The sequence below is a fragment of the Macrosteles quadrilineatus genome, unplaced genomic scaffold (assembly GCF_028750875.1).
Source record: "Macrosteles quadrilineatus isolate MER2022 unplaced genomic scaffold, UCM_ALF_1.0 Scaffold_6__1_contigs__length_79288215, whole genome shotgun sequence".
Lineage (NCBI taxonomy): Eukaryota > Metazoa > Arthropoda > Insecta > Hemiptera > Cicadellidae > Macrosteles > Macrosteles quadrilineatus.
In genome coordinates this window covers 46,509,900-46,530,837 of record NW_026542599.1, presented here as the reverse complement: position 1 = coordinate 46,530,837, position 20,938 = coordinate 46,509,900, and the positions used below count along the sequence as shown (strand labels likewise).

At 35.6% G+C, this 20,938-nt stretch overlaps 1 protein-coding gene across 8 annotated transcripts in view; it reads left to right on the top strand.

Annotated features, from left to right (window-relative positions):
• LOC128996290 (multiple PDZ domain protein-like) overlaps positions 1–20,938 on the top strand; it is a 395,615-nt gene that overhangs the window by 317,891 nt on the left and 56,786 nt on the right. For all 8 annotated transcript variants that reach the window (XM_054421514.1, XM_054421510.1, XM_054421513.1 and 5 more), the window contains one exon: positions 9,034–9,230. In XM_054421514.1, the coding sequence (XP_054277489.1) occupies positions 9,034–9,230 (197 nt within the window). The remainder of the gene's footprint in view (positions 1–9,033; positions 9,231–20,938) is intronic.

The following is a 20,938-nucleotide window of genomic DNA, read 5'->3' as shown; positions in this document are numbered from 1 at the left end:
TCAGCAGGGTTAAACCAAAGGTAAAATTAAAAAGCATTCAAACCAAACCCTTGATTATGAGTCGTCAAGGTGTTTAGAATATTAAGCTAAAATAAGTCAATGGTAATAATATCCAACACTTTGGAAGTGATTCATTTTCTTCATAATGTACAATACAAGTGTTTCAATCGCCCATGTTGGGTTGTTTGTAAAATAGCGAAACTTGATGGATCACTAGGGTTCAAAACAAATAAATATAAGATCTCTGATAATACAAAACAATTCTTCTCTGTAGGCTACCCATCATATTTCAAAAATTAGAATTACAAGATGTGGCACACACTAATTAGTACTACATACTACATTTGATTAAAGATAATAATGTATTCTGCTACCTCCATCTAATTTTAAAAACAATTTCAAAATATTTATTGCATAGTTTTAACACAAATTATGCGTAATTTAAACGTGGAAACGATAGTATGTGCCACTGAAGTTCATTTTCAATGGCAAATGTAAATCACAAGGGCGCAGCTGCTTTCCTTGTTTGTACGAAGTTGTTTGTTACAAAGCTAGGAACATTTTTTGGTTTGGTGACATTGGGATTTTTATATTTGAAAACCATTTTAAACAAAAGGCAAGCTTAACTAATTTGACAACCGAGAATAAATTCCAAATATTTTAAATATTTCAACCCCTTGTTTCATAGATAGATATAAAGACATAAAGACTACAATTTTAGCGAAGTTTAATTTATTGTTTTTCAAGTGTCTAAGAAAAGGAAATTGCTTCTCCATGTCGACAAAGGCATGCATTCCAAATGACTTGTGTATTTCCAAATTTAATCAATTTTAGAAATGTATTCACGACGTTATAATAATATTATTATTTGTAACTATTTCCCTCGTATGAAATATATTAATAGCTAACCAATTCTCTATAGTCTATCTGGTAGAGATGACGTTTTCGTTTTAATTTTTCTTATCAAAATGGAGCGGATTTGAAAATTTATTTAAACTAATACATGAATTCAAACTCCCAAATTTGTTTTCATGTTTTTGTTTTGTAATTATTTACAAACGGTTTCAATGATTTTAAGAAAGATATTCAAGATAAACCCATACATTAAATACAAAATTGCTAAAATTGTAATAAATATTTTATTAAGTTATAAAACGGATGAAGTAATCTGTCTTTAACTATATTCCTCACAAAGATGAACACAAATAAATTACATTATCAATGTGATATGAGATGTATACTAAAACAATTGACTACAGCAGAATTTGATAAACTTACTAGAAGTAATGAAACTGTTTGGCTGATGTTTTTGTTAGATGGATAAAATAGCTACTTTCGCATACGGGTATATGGAAACAGATGTTTGTACTTCTGGATGACGAAAAAGACTAAAAACTGTCTTAATAGAACCATACGTTTGATAAATCTACAAAAAATATGTTTATGTTTAATCCTCGGATATATGAAAGGTACAAATACTAATAAGCGTAACAGCTGATTTGGAAGTTTTTTTGGCGGTTTCTAAATATTATTACAAACATATTTATTTCCGGGCCAATGAAGTAAGATGTTTATGAACTTGTTTATGTTCTATTATCCGTGGTTTTATCTATTGCGATAAAACTGCAACGACGATGCCACCACTAACGCATTTCTGAAACCTACAAACACATGGGTAGGTTTCGCTATTTTTTATCTTCGTCCAAAAACGGACATTACAACTACAGGTTCCGAGGAGCTATTAGGGCCGTAATCGGTCGTTTTAAAATCGCTCCAATTCCAGCGATGGGAAAACACGCTTGGAACGGCGGTACATACTGGAGCGGTACGTGCAAAGCGTACAAGCGTACAAACTGTGTGTTTAATAAAACACACGGTCGTCCAACGTCGAAAACACGCGTCGGGCCGGTTTTTTGCCGGTTTCGTGCCGCGAGAATTGATTTATGTCTGTATCAGAGAGGACGCGGTCGGCGTGGTAATAGTGGTTGGGTAATAATTCAACACGACACCGATGTAGACGTGGCTTCGATCCCGTGGATTGTAAGGATTGTTTGTGAATGCGAGTAAACGATGAGCTCTTCTGACGTTAAGTGTGATAAGCTTAGATTTTGGATTCTGCAAATTCACTCATCCCACTACTGCACAATCTAAAGATCGTTTTTCTTTGTAAATCGTGTTCGGCAACATTCTAGCAAATTATATAAATAGAGGTTTCCGTCTTTTATGTCAGTTTTACACTAGGAAAAGTGTTTTGCGTTAGAATCAGGAAACGAAGAATGCTCACATCATTAAAGATTGCACTTAGTCCTAATAGGATTACAGCTTGGGCTAGGCCTAAGTCTTCAACTCAAGGCATTTGTCAACGACTGATAATTAAATTTTTTCGTTCTGTTTTAAAAATCATATGATGATCACGTCACCTAAAATCAATAAGAAGAAAAATAGCTAATGGAAATCTAACATATGTTTTTCTTACTCTACCAACTCCGTCACCGTCAGCGATTACAGTCGCTGTTTCTGCATTAAGTGATGGGATAAAGTAAAATCTTTAATTGGCCTGTAACAAATTAATACTAGTTTTCCTTTACCAAGGGTAATTAATTATTCTGTGTTAAGAAGCTATGTACACGTTGCATGTTGTTGAAGGTGTGAAATATGGGATGTCTTTGTAGTAGAGTGGTTTCTAAATTATAGCTTTTCTATAATTTGTCCTCATACAGACACCTCGAGATATTCCTGAAGAGAATTGAAAAGAATTAGTTGCATATGCTATGTATTTGATACAAATGATTTATCTATCCCATCCCAGAACGAAAGTAGTAGAGTTCAAAATTTTGTGTAAAATAAAAACTATACTATTGAGACATAGAATAGAGGAGTAAATTACTTATAAGGTGAAAAGCATAGGAGAATAGTAACATAAAAGCAGACCCTCCACTCGATAGAATGCAACACTTTCGCTTACACGGTCCTTTCAGACTCTTTTAGCTTTTAAAATACACTCTGAACCTGACTACTTAGCCTATGTGTTTGTAGGGAACTTAACCGCAGATGTGTTTTCATTCGAGTACTAAACATATGATCTAGAAAATGTTTAAAAATATTGGATTGGATTATCCTGCATAGCCTAAGAATTCGGAGATGTTTCTAAGATTGTATCGGCTAAATAACTATAATTTAACACATTATGAACTTGATAGTCAAGATCGCTTTGCTTTCGTTGAATTAAATATATACATAGTTATTAGGAAGCTATTAATCAACTTAAGACAATTTCAATGTAAGTTCTGTCCGATAAAAAAGCACATTTCGTTTAAAATCAGATTCTTGTTTTTCAACCATTTTTAAAACTGAATAATTTGTATAATGTATATGTAAAATATCGGTTGTCTTCTGGTGAAAAAAGAGAGCAATATAAATTGTAAAATCCACTTTAAAATAAGAGAGAAAAATTTAGTCGATGGCAGCGCACTCAAAGATCACTAACACGAAACGCACATCTATTTGAAGTCAATAATAGTCACACCACGTTTTTGTGAGAGCCAATCTTTACATAAACATTGTTTTGACGGTTTATCTGCTTAATTTATAACAGCTAATAAAAAAGGTGTTTTGTTGTAATTTACATTTACACGTAATATTTTTAAATGTTTTTATTCTACTGTCAAGAAAAAGTGAGCAAGAAATTGTTAAAAATTCTTTTCAATGTTTGGTGAAATATATTCGTTTGATTTTAGTTACCCGAATGGGTACATATTATCTTTACCCAAATGTTTCTTCGTTTGTACCGTATTTTGTCGTGTTGGTTCGTTTGTAAGCTCATGTTATGATTCTTTTGTCTATATTTTCGTTGTTTTTCGTAGCCATGATGACATTCCATAAGCCCAGTGTTAAGTTTTCAAATTTTCAAACGAGTCGTATGGCAAAATACGAGTGTTTTAGCTGTGGTTTTCACTAATCGAATATTTAGACTCAAAAGTCTCTTATTCGAAACTTCAGGTAACATTCTTCCGCTGCATTTCGAGATAAATTCTACAAACCCACAACCAGACATAGTTCGTATTAGAGTATAGAATAATAAGTATTTCTGCAATCTACCTTAAACCCTTCTGTGCCATATCATGTATAACAGAGCTCTTAAAACGTTGACAAGACAGCACAGTTGTATTTGCACATGTTTTAAGCGTGTTTTGTTATCTACCTTATTGTATACCTTATGTGGCAAAGCCTCCGACGTTGAGATCACAGAGCAGATAAGTTGTGTAATGACATTGGTTAAGCTATGGTTCCACAGGATGCGGAATCTCCGCCATGCGGTGCGTAATTTTTCGCAGCGGAAAATTACGCAGCGAAAAATCAGAGGGGTGGTTCTACAGACTGCGAAAATAACGTTGCGGAGATTCAGTTCTGTCCAAACTAGCGACGAGTATGGATAGAAAGAGGAAAGCCCTTTTGGCTTTGATGCTATATGATGACATTGATGATGATGTTGTCGATCTTTTATCTTTGTTAGTGTCAAGTCGCAGTGACCGAAGTGACATATTTAAGAATCGGGACAGTGAAGGGGCGTATAACATTCTGGTTCGTAATCATTTAGTTGACAACGAAACTAAGTTTAAGCGGTATTTCCGTGTGTCAAAAGACCAATTTTTCTTTATGGTTGATCTCATCAAAGATGACTTAAGTTACCCATCAACGCTACTAATCGAGACAAACAACCATTGAATGCCGAGATGAAACTAGCGGTGACACTAAGGTATGTACCAATATTTAGTATTTTTGCTATTTATTTAACGAAACTTAAGAGGTTTCAACCACGATCAGATCCCGTTTAACCACGTTTTGACCACACTTAACCACACTTAATACCCAAACATCTGCATGGTCACAATATTTGATGGCTCTTCTCCGCTGGCGGAATCCGCACTGCTACTGCTCTCAGACCAGTATGATTTCTCCGCCATGCGGAACGGAAATTTCGGGATGCGGAATCGCAAGTCAGTGGAACCGCACACATGGGAACTCCATTAAACCAGTGTCGTTTTAATTCCGCAGCGGAAAAAATCGCACCGCACGGCGGAGATTCCGCATCCTGTGGAACCAGGCCTTTAAAGTGTGGAGTTCCTTCAGTAGGCCGCACACGTGGTGTGTGTAGGAATGAGTTTTATGTCGATTGTTGCATTGGTCAGGAATAAAAAAAAAATATTTCAGGTTTACTTGCGTATAAAACAGCTCATATTGGAACGGCATTTTTCGAAGTGTGGTGATCTTCATCTTCAGAGAAGAGACAGTTCTTGCAAACGAGTTTGTCGTCGTATTTGGTTTCACTTGTTGATGTATCTTAATTGCACACAGAATAGTAGGCTACGGACACCCGAGTCACAGAATCGCATAGACAATTACCGCAATACTCGGAGAGAAGTGCACCTCTGCCTATAACTTACATGCACGACCAGATGCGCCCTGTAATAAAATAAAAACTGATTTTACAGTAATTTGTTTACACAGAGTTTTCAGACATTAACCCCATTCCTAGGTAATAAACTACTTAGAGAAGCAGAGCTCTAAGCTTATCCGCATCATTGTCTGTGTAATTTTGACCTTTTAACAACTTGGAAACCATTTTATTTGAGTTTGCTCACAACGCTTTGTATATTTTCTGGGCTAAAGTATTCGTTACAAAGCTATAAAATAGTAGGGTATAGTAGCCCAGTCGTTATAGTGCTCACCGGGTGGGCATTAATTGCGCCAACTGACCTGAGTCAGCTAATCGGGTATTCGTGAATTGCGCCAACTACTCCAGGGAGCCACCCGATACCTTCCTTGACTTCGTCCAGTGGCGGCCCTCTTAGACTGTATAACTGAGTAGTTTAAATTAGGTAAGGTTATCATTTCTAAAGTATTAGGTTAGGTTAGGATGAACAAGGACATTCTTTCTACCAGCAACTCGTACCTACCTGGTTTGGGTTTTGCGTAACTAAAGGAACAATTTTTGGGATCCTTTGAGGGCTTAGCACAATTAAGGAACTCTTTGGCGCAATTAATGCACGACCTGCTCACCTTGTGAAGGTCGCTGGTTTGATTTCAAGCGAGATCCTGGACCATTAATGATGGTATTTAAGACCATTACATTAAATTATATTAAATAGTAACAAGACTAGAGTATAGACCGGATCGTTCCCTGGGTAAAACTTTAAAAAATTCCAATAGGGTATAACACAAAAACACATAAATTAAATACATATAGAATGCATATAACACATAATAGATAGTGTATGAACCTAAGCCTAACAGTTATTCGATTATACAAATAGGTGACGGTCAAGTTGCTGAAGATAAAAGAAAACAATGTAACTAACCGGTGTATGATTATAAAGGAAAATGAAAGATTTGTAAAATGATGGATCAAAATGTAAATTTTGTATGAAGATAACATAGGAGACTTACAAATCAGAGTTAATATTCAAAACTGTCCAGTTATAAGGAAAAATCTATTTTAAATGGAGTGACAAAATGCATTTGACAAAGGAAAACTGATAGTCCTCTCTACACAGAAGATACATTAGGATTGTGGAACATAAATCACAATGTGTCGACTGACGTTTGATTGGTGAAGGGAATACTATTGTTGAAGGAAAACTGATGTGTTGAGATCTGGCTTCGTGAAAACTGTTTCTAGCGTGGGGAATAGACTACAAACCAGAGAGCACAGAATAAACATACAAGATTAGTCTCTTCAAACTCGGTCATTAGACATACTGACATTAGACTACATGTAGGGTGTTAGTATACAGTGATGGACGATACTATATAACATCTCACATAATAATTCATTCAATCAATATAGAAAATCAGCATTACTTCCTCTCATTCAGCTCAATGAAATTAATTTTCAAAGAATTATAAAGGGTATGGGTATGGGCAAAGACAATATAATACTGTGTATGGGATACGTTTATGCTGCACTAACTCCGCTACACAATTGTTACTCTATTCTAATCATTCACTTAGCATTTTGTAATTTAACTACATCGAAATTAGTTTGTTATCTCATGTAGTCGACACATTTGTAATTGCCAAGTACGATTTGCAGAGTGTTCACAAAACTCCTGCATTGTTCTTTTAGTGGCGTTTTTAGGATCATTCATAATCGGAGCAGATTCTTCTTAGGGGTTTTACCGTATTTTTTATTGTTGTTTTTTAAATCTGGGTATTCATGTTAGGTACCCTCGTTTGGGTGTTTTGGTTAGCTGACATGACACAATGGAAGAAATCGCTTCACGTTGTTTTCCACAGTTTGAACTTTATGTCCGATCATTGAAATCAAATATTCAAAATCACTACTAGTCATTCTCAGAAAGGGCTCCGACATCCTTGAAACTACTGACAATTTCGCGGTAATTCTTTGGTAACAAGTTTTCCACTAGTTCCTCATCAGTTTATGTTTTAATCCCCCTCCTTCCACAGAGACTACCTCTGTAAAGACCTCTCATGCAATCGCTACCTATTGTTTGTGCCCCCCTCCCCCTCCCAACAACCAATATGAGGGAGATACAAGGGGTGTTCTCTGGGGTTGAGAGAATCGCTAGATAACACAACCCACACACTGTTTACTCTGCAACCGTATCTGTCATTTAACTTTGCTCATCGCTCATCACAAGGCAGGACATAAAGCTGTCCCTTGGGCAGATAAACTGTAGCTTCCTTCTCCGCGTTGGGGGAGACGAGATAATGTATTGTGATGTAGGGACTTGATCTAGTCAACCGTGAACTCAGCCAGTGTTTTGATTTCTTGTAATCAACAAAGTTTTGCTAAATGTTGTTGGGCACATTTTAAGTATCCCATAGATGGTATTATAGATTGTTTCATCCCAATAAGTAGTATGAAGATATAGAATTGTTTTGGGTAACGATTCATTTCTTTTTAATTAAAAACAAACCTTTATGGCCGAATACAATAATATTTTTAACGTTTGCATCTCCTCTTTTTCAATACTTTAATACTTTTATTAATACTTTTCAATGAAATGGCGACCATACAAAGTAGGTATTTTAAGCCAAGTATGAATGGAGATAAGTGTAGGATGAGGGGCGCGATCTTGTAGTCTTGTTAGTAACTAAGGCCGAAATATACCTTAGACACAGCTGTTAATTAATGGCCCATACAGCCAATGGCAACTAATGGACCTACAGTTTATAGTGGAATTGGAACCACATTTTTACCGAATTGGTCTAATTTTCAGGTCACTGGTGCGGGAGTATCGCATCCACAGTGCGTGCCTATAAATATCCACAATTCGTAATCTCCTAGTAGCTGGATTACAGGACGATGCCACCCGTCCCAGTTTATGGTCAAGATTAAGACAACTATTGAAAAAATACAACGTAAAATAAACAACATTTAGTCGTAATTATCATCATCGAAGACGTAACCAACATGTAAAAAGATCGTGATTTTGCATTAGGACTAATAATGTTTACTTGCAATATTCAACGTCTTTGGTGTTTTTCAGGAACCAGAAACCTTTGTCGTAGTCTTTAGATATAAAATGCAAGGATCTTAATTTCACGGAAAATTATTTTTACATTTGGTAGATTTTACGAGCACTCAGCTATAGCCAGTTCCATTTATTAGTCCAATGAGGAATTACAGCTGGGTACAGTTTTGAAGTACCAAAAGGTTCTGACTATTTTAAGGATCAAATCAGCGACCTTCTGATTGTTAATTGAGAATTTTAACCACTCAGCTACCATGCTATAACAGAATATCGCACCTGCATATCATCCTTGGAAACAACAACTGTATCCAACATGAAAACCCGAATATGCAGAAGTCATTATCGTAATTTAATTCTGTGTGCATTACCATTACTAACAATTACCACTATTTTCCAATAAAGACAACATATGTAGAAACATTCTGGTAGGTTCGTAGTTGCGTAATTTAATTACTACCACCCAGATTTTAAAATTCCCAGCAGTGTGCATAATTTTACTATGATCAGTTGGATTGATGTAATTCTTCGGTTACAGATAAAGTGAAAAAGAAGTATGGGAACCTGGGGCCGGGCGTGGTCATGGTGCAGCTGGAGAAGGGCCACCAAGGGCTGGGCATCAGTCTGGCCGGGCACAAGGACCGCAACCGTATGGCAGTGTTCGTCTGCGGCATCAACCCCAAGGGCTCTGCCTTCAAGACCGGGGGAATCTGCGTGGGAGATGAGATACTCGAGGTTAGTCACTAACTCTAGGCTAAAAAAGACTAGATCCTGAAGAAACACCCCACTGGCAAGTCCCGATGAGTCACGTCACAACCTCGAGTAGATGGGTCGCCGAAGTGCTTTACCCCTAGAATCCTACCTCCTGGGCAAACAAGAAGAATCTTCACTTCTGGGCCCGGTGGGTAGGATTAGAGGGGAGTTCAACTATCCTTAGTTGTCACTTGTTCAGTATTGTCTTTGTGTACTAAATTATCATCCGGTGCTGAAGAATTTTAAATAATTTGGTGCTCTGGAAAACGTGATTTAGTGGGATTTTGTGCTAAACACCCTTTTTGTGTACGAAAAGTTTAATGTGCAAATTCCTATAACACCAAGTAAACAGTTCGGTGCTCACTAAAAATGTGATTCGGTTCCATGTGATACCTATAGCTAAGACAATTCGTGTACAAAAGGTTACTCGTTTAAAACTACTGTAGCAAATTATATTGTCAGCATCGATTATTGAGCATAACTTTGTTCCTCTTGTTGTAGCAGTTTTATGCATTCAAAGAAGCCTATAATGTCCCTGTATATAAGCGTTATACGTTGAGAATTATAGCAAAAATCTTGCATTACAATGCAAGAGCAAGACAAGATTCTCAAATTGCAGTGCTGTATATTGTACTAACTGATAGGTCCGGTGTACTCCTTACATTACAGTATGTATACTGTAATTAATACATACTGTGTATAACTACATGTACCTGTCCCATTACAGTGTACTGTGTAAGGTGTATACTTCGTAGTACAGTTTACCCCCCCCCCCCCATTTCACAGCAACGTCACATCTCATTTATCACGACTGCCATCCATCTTGTACAATGGCGGCATTGTTTCAGCTGCTTTCCAGCCAAACACTGTTAATTAATTACCACCTTAAACCCGACCTCGCCCGGTTGACTTTCGACCCTTGCTACCGGAAGGCTTTTAGTAAACGGTCGATTATTCCACTATAATTTCACCTTTGTCTTTACATTGTGTATTTCTAGTCGTTTCAGTGTATGTTCGTTGTCGCATTGAGCAGTTTAATATTAAATTATATATTGACATACGTGATAGTGTGTTTATTTTACAGCAAACTAGCTGTAACCCGCGGGCTTTGCCCCGTTTAACTTCTTAATTTTCAAGATGATCTCGTTCATGGCTCAATCACGTCCTGGTTGAAGTTCGTTCGCTACGCTCACTCACCTTTAGGTTGGAGCTCGTTCACTGCGCTCACTTGCCTTCAGGTTAGCTCGTTCGCTACGCTAACTCGCCTCCAGGTTGAAGTTCGTTCGCTATGCTCACTCACCTTTTGGTTGCAAATTAGCTGTTTTCATAAATGTAAAAGAAATAATAGTGCTGCACCCTGTTGGTAATCCTTGTAACTTTAATGCTATTGAACATCATAGAACAGAACCAACTTGTTTAATTGAAACAGCTGTTAAGATTCATTAATAATTCCATTTCTCATAAGGTTAACATGGGAAACTCCAGAGCCACTGGGGCGGAGCCGATTGGACGGATCACGAAATTGATGGTGTATAAACCTATTCCATGAAATTCTACACGTATTTACCAAGTTTCGTGGCAATCGGTTCAGCGGTGTCTGAGTTTATCACTGCCAAACAAATATACAAACATCCTCTTTTATACTTATACATACACGCGCTTTGAGAAGGGTGTTAAAGGAACCATTTCTCCTTTGTTGACAAACTTTTAACATATCTTTAAATAACCAAATTAAAACAATCCCATGTTCTCGATAGGAAAATAAAAAAGTAAGGAGTTTAGGCTATACTCGATAAGCTACATTATATAGTAAAGGTATACAAACAAAGGTAGCGGGCATTAGAGAATCCAAACCATAATATATATGACATAATATGACATAATATGACATAATATATGACATATATGACATAATATATGACTTATATGACATAATATATTCACCATAACGATTTTTAAATACTTTTGCATTATATTTGCAGTAGCCTATGCACACACAGTTAATGAAATTGTTACCTGTATTTAATATAATAATTTATAATTTCGGCCTATACTAATTATATCAATTTGCCTGTGTCCTTTGTATTTAATTAAATTTGTTGTAAGCAATTTAAAGTGTGGACGGCTTAGTGTAGTGGTTAGAGCGCATGACTTCTTGCTTAGCAACTCGGGTCAAATCTCACCAAACACCAATTATGTTTATTTATGTATCTATTTGTATCCACGGACGACTTCTCCATTTCCCCAACCATTGGCTTCACATTTCAGCTATGTGATAATATCGTTGTTACACTTTGTAAAGCCCAACTCAGCGTTTAGCTATCTAGTAAAAAGAAAATTACACAATCTTTTAGACCAGAATAACTTTACAATAGAAAACTACCACTTAAAGCAATGCAATAGTGTATCACAGTATGTTTTAGCCCAGGTGATTGTCCACGTAAGCACAGTTCTATTTCTGCACAGTTTATTTACACGATAGAGTTTACTTTACTGTAACAGTTTCTTATACTCCGTTACACATTAGGTAACAGTTTCTGATACTCCGTTACACCTTAGCTTGCATCGCACGACTGCTATTAGCTTTGGAGTTCACTAGTTCTGTTGAAAGACCGAATAAAAGCTAATTCCACGGTTCGGTTACGTGATTCGCATTGTTACTCGGTTGGAACACGCATTGATTTTGGTGATACGATTTGGGGACTGAAAGGTAAAAAGATACATGTAAAGTTTTAAATTGCAAATTTCTAGGTCGTGAAAGAATGGAACTATATGATTTTTAACATTTCTTTTTGGTTCTTTGGATGCAGAAATTGTGATCGTAGTTTAAATATCGAACTATTTGACAAATGGATACAGTGCTACGCATGAAACGTTTTACCAACCTGCCATGCCTTTTTTTACAGGGTGCACTTGTGGTTCTTAGAAAATGAAATGACTACTACCCCGACAGTAGGTAGTGGTGGAAACTTTGCTATTTTTGTAAACGCTCTTTCCCTTTTGTAGAAAAAGATATGATAGTGGTTCAAATATCAAATTAATTAACGGGCAATAAAGTTTACATTAACTTTGGAAACTTCAATTGGGCTTTCCATCCTATCGTTTAATCCAAATCCTGATTTGATGTGTATTTCATGTACAGCTACGTATGAGTGCACCAATGACGAAAACATTAGTTTTAAGAGTACATGTTTTACATGTGTATGATTTTATGTAATAATAACAAAGGCAAAGTTATTATAAATGAATTAACATTATAACGTTGTATATTCAATGATAAAACTAAAAGGATAGGTGACAGATACAACGAGAACCCTCTACAACCTTTACATTAATATAATATTTTGTTGTTTCCAATTTAGTTTTCTTTTTTTTAGAAAATAATTTAAGTAGGCAATTTATCTTTATGTAAGCTTGTTAACACCAGTTTCACTTTCATGTACGCGTATTATACCATTATTTGGGAATAAATACACTTATTTAATTAAAGTTTCGAATGATCAAATTTGCACTTTATCTTTATCAAACGTTTTAAGTGTAGTTAAGCGGCTAATGGTTGTATAACCCGACTGTTTATTTGTGCTAAATGTAATGGGGCCGTTAGATTAATCCAAATGAGAGGGGGGGGGGGGTTATGGAGGTTAAATACATAAGTGCTAAGGAAGGTTTGCTTAGGGACAAAGACATTATAGACGCGTAAGTGTATCAATTAAAACCCATCGTCCAATTTGAATCCAAGTAATCAAGTAATCTACAACAGTATTAATTTTCTACATAGAAATAACGTAGAAATTTTAAATTTGGGTGTTTTATTTTCTCCGTAATTTTTAATTCTAGAAAGTGCTTCAACGTACAAAATTGTTCGTTTTTTTAGCTCTACTTGATGACTGTAATACAAAATGGATTGTTTATATTGGCAAAATATGATAAAACGAGTTATTTAAAAACTTCAAACCCCCATAAAAACCTTTTCCTATTACCCGATTTTGCTGATTTGTGAAATCGTTCTAGTTTATCCAGCCTTACAAATCCATGCCGAACTTTATTTAAAATCGGATCAAAATAATTTGAGGTTAGGTGTTTACGGATACATATAACATTTTGAACAGATGGGGGTTTTCTCTCTGGGGAAATAAAAACGAAAATCAACCAGATCCCGGGTCTAGGTCTTACCATGCCACCTACGGCAATAGTTTATTCTAATGGGAAGTTCGCTAAAAAGCTTAGAGTTTAGAATAATTGAACAACTATATTATTTCAGTAAAAGTACCAGAACGAACAAATCAAAGGTTATCTTCCAAGCAAAAGCAACATATGAAAACAAAAATCATACCATATGGTAAAAAATAGCAAGAATACCTAGCCAGATGTTATAGTTATTTAAAATAGAAATAATCTTCAAATATGTACACAAGACAATCAAACTATACTGTGCTACTGTGTTTACATGGACAGTGTAAATAATACCAATGTAATACATGGTATGTAATAATTAGTACTAATTAATATTATGCTACCGATACAATCAGCGTTTTCCTGTACCAGAAATATACAATAGAACCTGTATAGTATCAGTAGGGTGTAAGCTATAGGGTCATAATGACCAATAAATATAAAAGAATATTAAATTTTTTTATTTGATTGATTAAATGTGTTTTTGAAAATATTGACAAAGATTTGTGTGAACATTTTCCATCACTGAATAACACGTGCCTCAAGACGTTTCGGGATTGGGAATCCTATTTCTTCTTCAGATTTAAAGGACCTATCTCATCATGGTTAAGTACAAAACCTGGTTAACGCTGGGAAAAACAATTAATTTATGTAAACAACAATCCAGACAAATGTCCGTGTACAAAAAACATATGAAAAAGTGTAATCTACTTTTTTTACTCTACACATGCATATCTTTATTTTTTTATTTGTTTGACTAATGATGGATAGTTTTCATGATATTAATATTATAAACTTACCAACACCAACAATTAAATAAAGAGTTGATTTTAATCGACATTTTAGTTTTTTAAATCCCGTTCAGATAGCTCCAAACGTAAAAGTGCTTGGTTAAGCTTACGTTTGTATAGGCTTAAATATTATCTCGTTGTGCTCTTTATTCCAAATAATACGTATGGAAGTGTAGAATATTTCATACTTATACAAAAAACTTGACAAATTCCAATAACAACCATGAAGGTATTCCGTAGGGAAACCCCTTTTATTTTTCATCCACACCAGAGGCATGGTTTTAGGGTAGATCCGGCAACTCCTTTAGAAGTACAAAACCCTCTACACTCGTTTTGATTTGTTGGGGTCCAATCTAATCCTCAATCTGAAGTCCTAAACACAAATAGCCGCGTTAGCAACAAACCAAGGATTGCTTGAATTTTGTAGAATTATTAATTGGCTAAAGGTGGAAAGTATGAAGAAATAAGTACATGGAGCCAGAAGATCATTTTTTGAGGGGGTATAAATAGGAATATGGTTGCAGAGGTTGGGGAAAAGGCACTTCCTCAAAGAAATTGAATAGCAAATGCTTAAAAACGTATTTTTAGCTGGCTAAACGCTGTTGTTTTGTTTAAAAAACTTTCATATTTGTCTCTACAATCTTTGCAAAGTGTTTTGATTAATTAAAACAAAGTTTACGATTGATGTAAGTAGAGAAGATGGAAAGTACACTAATTTTTATAATAATTTATTAGCTAGACTATCTGCTCTCCGTCAAGATTTTGTGATTTGAATTGATGTAGAAATGTCAGTAATCCATTACAAATCATGCCTTTTCATCTTCTATATGAAGTTTGACTGTGTTTCTGTGTATTACGCAGGTCAGTTCTGACAGGTTAGTTAAGTTTTGGGACTTTTATTTTACTTTACATTACATAGAATATATAAATTATGATAATTCACTATTTGAGTGGATTTAATTGAGACACATCGAGCTACCTGAAACCTTAAAACCCCTTATTAATTCAAAATTAGTTTTCTCTCCTTATAAAAGTTTTTTTTTTATAGTTTTCTAAACATAAACCTAACTTAAGGAATTTTGTTCACCCCTACTCCTCTAGTGTATAGCGCTGTGTTAGCAAGGTTTCAAAAGTGTCTACTAAACAATGTCTCTCATGACTAACCCTTTCACACCCTTCAGCGGTAAAGTGCCACATCATCCTTCTCTCGCAACACCTCAATCGAAAAAATTTTAATCAAGAGACTTCCTCTAACGTACTAATTGTAGACTGAGTGACTCGTCCACATGGGCCGAATGTAAGCTTGTGCAATCAATTACTACAAACCATACAAGTTAATGTTATGGCTTATGGGTATTATTAGTATACACTGTCTTAATTTTCTTCTAGAAAACATAATCAAAGATTTACATAATACACCAGCCGTAGCAAACCTACAGACTAAGCGAATTCCCATCTGTCTGTTTGGTTTTTCATTACAATATTTCAATGATGTTAAAAAGACACTTTTTTAGGATTAAACAAAAGTTTAAATTACTATCATGGGTTTTCTCCCTTAAAGACCAAATTCAGAAAGTTTACTTCTGGAGGGTTCGTCGTTACGTAATTCCTACCTTTTGATTTAAGCAAAGAGAAGAAGCCCTCTAGATGTTGACGGCTCCAAATCGGAGGCAACTTTTAATTGAGTTTCATTGTTCGAACTAGGTTTGTTCAAAGAATGCAATCAAGGCAAATGTCAAATGTTAAATGGCCTCAGAGATTTTTCCTAGTCGTTTTAATCTTAGTGATAATTTATTTTTCCTACTGTCATCAACAAAGTGGCCTTCCTTGCAATGATTATAGCACAGAAAGTTGCTAATTGCTGCATCTGCTTACTTTTGCCACACACTTTTTACTTTTACCGGTACCGCACAGACTTTTGTCGCACACCAGTATTCCAACCAAACAACACAAAAAGCGTGCTTTAATTAGGCACGTAAAATACGTGTACGCAGTAGTTGTGTTTTGTTTGTGTAATTTTCTGTTTTCTGTTTGTATTTTACCCTGTTCTCCGTGTTCATCAAATATGTTCTACTTGGCGATATCTCCCATGGTATCTTGAATTGAGTTTGTTTGTCTTTTACAGATTTTTACCATGTTCAATAGATTAATTGACGTTTATAGTGTGATTGGTACATACATACAATCGTGCTCGAATGTTTCTCTTGTAGTGTTTGCTGAGTGAAGGGCCGAGTGCCGTTTACCTAAACACTTTGACGAGGGTCGTTTTACAGCCTGAGGCATGATACCATTTTCTTGTACATGGGTACACCGTATTTTTCTACCATACACCGTACTGTATTTTGTTTCCCCCAGTGATGCCAGCCAGGCTATAGTTTAGAATGATCAGCTGTGGAATGTGGAATGACCAAAGTTCAACATTAATCATCCATGTCACCAACGCTGTCCCGGCACATAGATTCATCAATTATTTCTATTTATTACTCTAATTTGTCATCTTTTACTCGTTTGCGGTCTTTAAACCTTGACATGCGTGTTTTCGTTGCAAAAATGCTTGGCCCTTGTCACACGAGACATTTCATGTTTAAATAAGTTATTTTTTATTCTGCTAGCTTTTACCTGCACCGCATGCGGTGGAACATTATCACGGAATGGGAAAAACTAGTTGTTTCAGGCTGCTTAAGCTGTTTTATGTCCCTAGTGAGTTTTCCCAATCCTTTCCTCTCCCACCATGAAGTTCCCATAGCAATTTGTTAAGAATTATTTTATTGCAATTTTTATATGAAAACTAAAATATAAGCTACAATGATATTACATTATTAGCTTTGCTTAGGTTTAGAACGTCTTTGGTGTTACATACACACAGTCCAACCAAATAAATTACAATATTTTGTGAACCTAAGTTTAGCGAACACGCAAAATTGCATCACATAACACTCCCGGGTTTTCTGGAGCTTTAATAAACTGAAATCCTTTATTAACACCACGTTGTGAAAAATGGTCATTTTATTACCACGAGTTCTAGCATTGGCTACCTATCTTAGCCGTCAGTCGATATATCTGTTGTCAATAGTCAGTTATACTTAATTTTTTTTCCACTCGCGTTCCCATTCACGGTTTTACTGAAGAGCTGGTTGCAGTTATCTTTAACGAAAAAATATGAACGTTAACGTTTTTAGCTACAATATTACGTTAAACTTAAGTGATAAATACCAATTATGAAAATAATGAATACACGTTTACATTATCTTTTTATTCGTCTGCTTTTCCACGCAGCTCCAGTTTTGTACATGTTTTTCTTTGTGTATACAGCTCTAACAGCCTGGGAGTATCATTATCTTGATACGATGTTTGTGTGCCTACAATAAGGCTGGAGTCGTTGCCCATAAAACTGCTTTTACTGGCCAACCCGTCAGACGAGCTCTGTTTCACTAGCTACAAAACACTAACCTAGATAACACTATATATTTTAACTTAGGTCTATGTACACTGAAACTAATACATCAATAATATACCAAGTGGTACGAACCTTGGAGTTTACTCTAGTACAACATTAATTTAGCGCGGGCATTAATTGCGCCAACTGAACTGAGTCAGGTTGTCGGGTATTCCTGAATTGCGCCAACTACTCCAGGAAGCCATCCGATACGTTCAATTACTGCATCAAGTGGTGACCCTCTTTGACTGTATAATTGAGTTGGTTGGGTCAGGTTAAGTTTGGTTAGGTTAGGTTAGGTTAAGTTTGGTTAGGTTAGGTTAGGTTAGGTTAGGTCAGGTTAGGTTAGCCTAGGTTAGGTTATGATAGATTAGGATGACACGTACAAAATCCTGGGGTGGATAGTTCGTCCTAAATTAATTGAACCAACAAATAACACCTATATAGCAACAGTGATTCAGCGAATTTACAATCGTATGCGATTAAAATTAAATATGTTGTATCCAAACCAAAATTAGCGTTTGTATTTTTTTTCATCGACTACAAGGAAGTATAAAGAATACAAATAGTACAGGACGAAAAATACTAAAATATTTGTCAGTTAATCCATCAGCATGATTAATGTACAGTGTAATGCTTTGCATTACAGTCTGCAGCCGTTGTACCTGTGTATGCAACTAATCTACAACTGTAAGCAGTAATTAGTTTCCGTCAGTAAATAGAATTTTTGATTCAAATCAGATAAAGTAAGATTAATTGAAATTAGGGGAGCTTGTAGAATTGTTTCATTAACCAACAAATCGGAGACGATAACAACATAGCTTACTCCGTGGAAATACTTTTTAGTTCTGTAATTAATTGCGGAATCTTTCTATAGAAAAATACACAATACGGTTTTTAGTTTGTTATTGTGATTTTAAATTTAAGTTTAGATATTGATACATAGAATTGCTAAATATCACCTAGCCAACCTACAAATTACTATTTCACTTTGTCCATACAAAAATATTAAAAAAGAATTACAAAAAAATTGGTAATGTAAATAAAACAGTTAAGATGGTGTCAGCATACATACAACAGGGCCAAGGAAAAGTGGCACAGTGAAGGAATTTCATCAGTCCAAGTGTTGAAGATTTATTTATGTATTTGCCAGAGAGAAGGAGATCAAGTGGGGGTGGGAGAGAGAGTGAAATAGTTAGAAGAGGGGTGTTGTGGGGTTGGTTGTTTGACCTTTAAAACTAGGTCATGCACGCTCCCGTCAAATCTTTACCTATTTATTTACAGGACATGTCACTCAAGAGGAAATCTCCAGTGTCCACAGTCCTTGCATTGCCTTCGACCCAAAGGTTGGCGGGTTCGAATCATCGCTTTCGTAAATATTAGCTGTATTTTTATTTTAACTTTTACGTGGTGTTTAATTAGTGTTCAGCAGAAAAAGAAATAATGTACTAGCTTTTCGTTTACTAATAGGACCGTTTTATTTTAAGCTTTTAAATACAACTAGAGGACCCATGCTGCTCCGCAGCGTTAAAATAAATATCGTATCTCAGAGAAATAATCAAATTTAAAATTTTTATTGAGTACATTATTACAGTATCTTGAACTTAACTGATTAAAATAATCATTAGCTCAAATTAAAGCCTGTAATTTGCTGATTATTTTGAGTCTTAAAACATATAACATAATTAAAATCCTCGTGTGATTCATGGATTTAAGCTATTGGAAATTTCCATTTACAATAAAGACATATGAAGATTATGGACAGTGTACAATATTTTTCCGAATAAGGTGATACTGGCAAAAAAAACGTGTTACAAGTCTAGTCTAGCTTCCGTAAATACAACGGCAAAAGGGAAGGCTACCTTTATGCATAAGAAGGTGCATAATGTAGCAAGGATTCTGAAAGACTTAGAGAAGCTCAGAAGGATATAAAAGTGCCTCTTTTCACTATTCAATATTTATGCATCCAAAAGTATGTACTTTGCTGTTTGCCCATGTCCTTTCTTTAGTTCCTTTACAGAATATCTTATTTGGACGTTCTGCATTATAAATCATACGAATCGACTAATCTGTTCACTACCAGCTCCATCCCCATGTTAAATTTGTAGCCAGTTTTTTTTTTATTTTTATCAAAATCGTTGTAGTTGATGTGAACCACCTGATTGCGCTGATATAAATTACTAAATTCTGTCGAATACACAAACGTTTTTACCAAGTCAAACATAGGTAATGGACTTATGATGAGTTATAGCATTAACTATATCTACAGAAGACGTTTTATAGCCATAGTGGACCTGTCGTCAGTATTTTCTTGGCTGGCAGCGCCAAAACAGCGCTAGCATGTGGTGCGATCTATAATTATAATTTATCACAATATAATTTATCACAAACCAACACAAAATAACGCCTAAACACAATATAACAATCACAAAGCAAGATCAACAAACATAAACTAAATACCTCAATGCAAGATAAACAATCACAACATTGACTGTTAAATACAAACTGACTGTAACAACTGCACTCTCGATGACGTCACAGTTTGTATGATGCTAGGTATCGGAAACGCCGTCACAGCCAGAAGGCAAAGTCGTTCAAAAACTCGTAACTCTCGTAAAAAACTAAAGATTGCTGATTCTTTCCCCATTACTTTTCACCAGCTCTTTTAAGCAATATAAAATTACATCAGGTTTTATCTTCAAACAAAGAGTACATACTTGACTGATTTAAGGGTGTAATTGTGTCACATAAATTTAGATTAGTTTTCGCTGTATTTTGTTGTCTCCGCCATCTGCATCTTGATAGGGGTGATATACAGAGTTCACACACTTGTTGTGGGGGTGCCGGGGATTGAACCCGTCTCTCTACACCCAAGTCCGAGACCCTAGGCAAGCAACCCCCACCCAACACCCACGTTTATTGACAGCTTACTAAAGGTTGTGTGAAAAAAAAACATGATTAAGAACCAAGTTGTCGATTTCTCTGGGAAGCTGAGTGGATATATGCTCACCTAGTATTTTAAAAGTTCTCGATTTGATAAAAAAAAATCACAATATCTTTTGAGTCTAAACTGTATCCAGCTGTCGTTAATTGATAGTCCTGGATTGTCAGGAGCAAAGCTGTCAACTTATTTATCCAACATCCATAACTAATTTCCGTCTTTAAATTCTCCCCCTTGTGTATCTGCATCGTTAAATTTAATCCAGTCCAACCTAATATAACTCATGTAGGACCGTGCAACTGTCAACGTTTTCCCCAAAATGAATAATTCTAACATTGAGTGATCACTA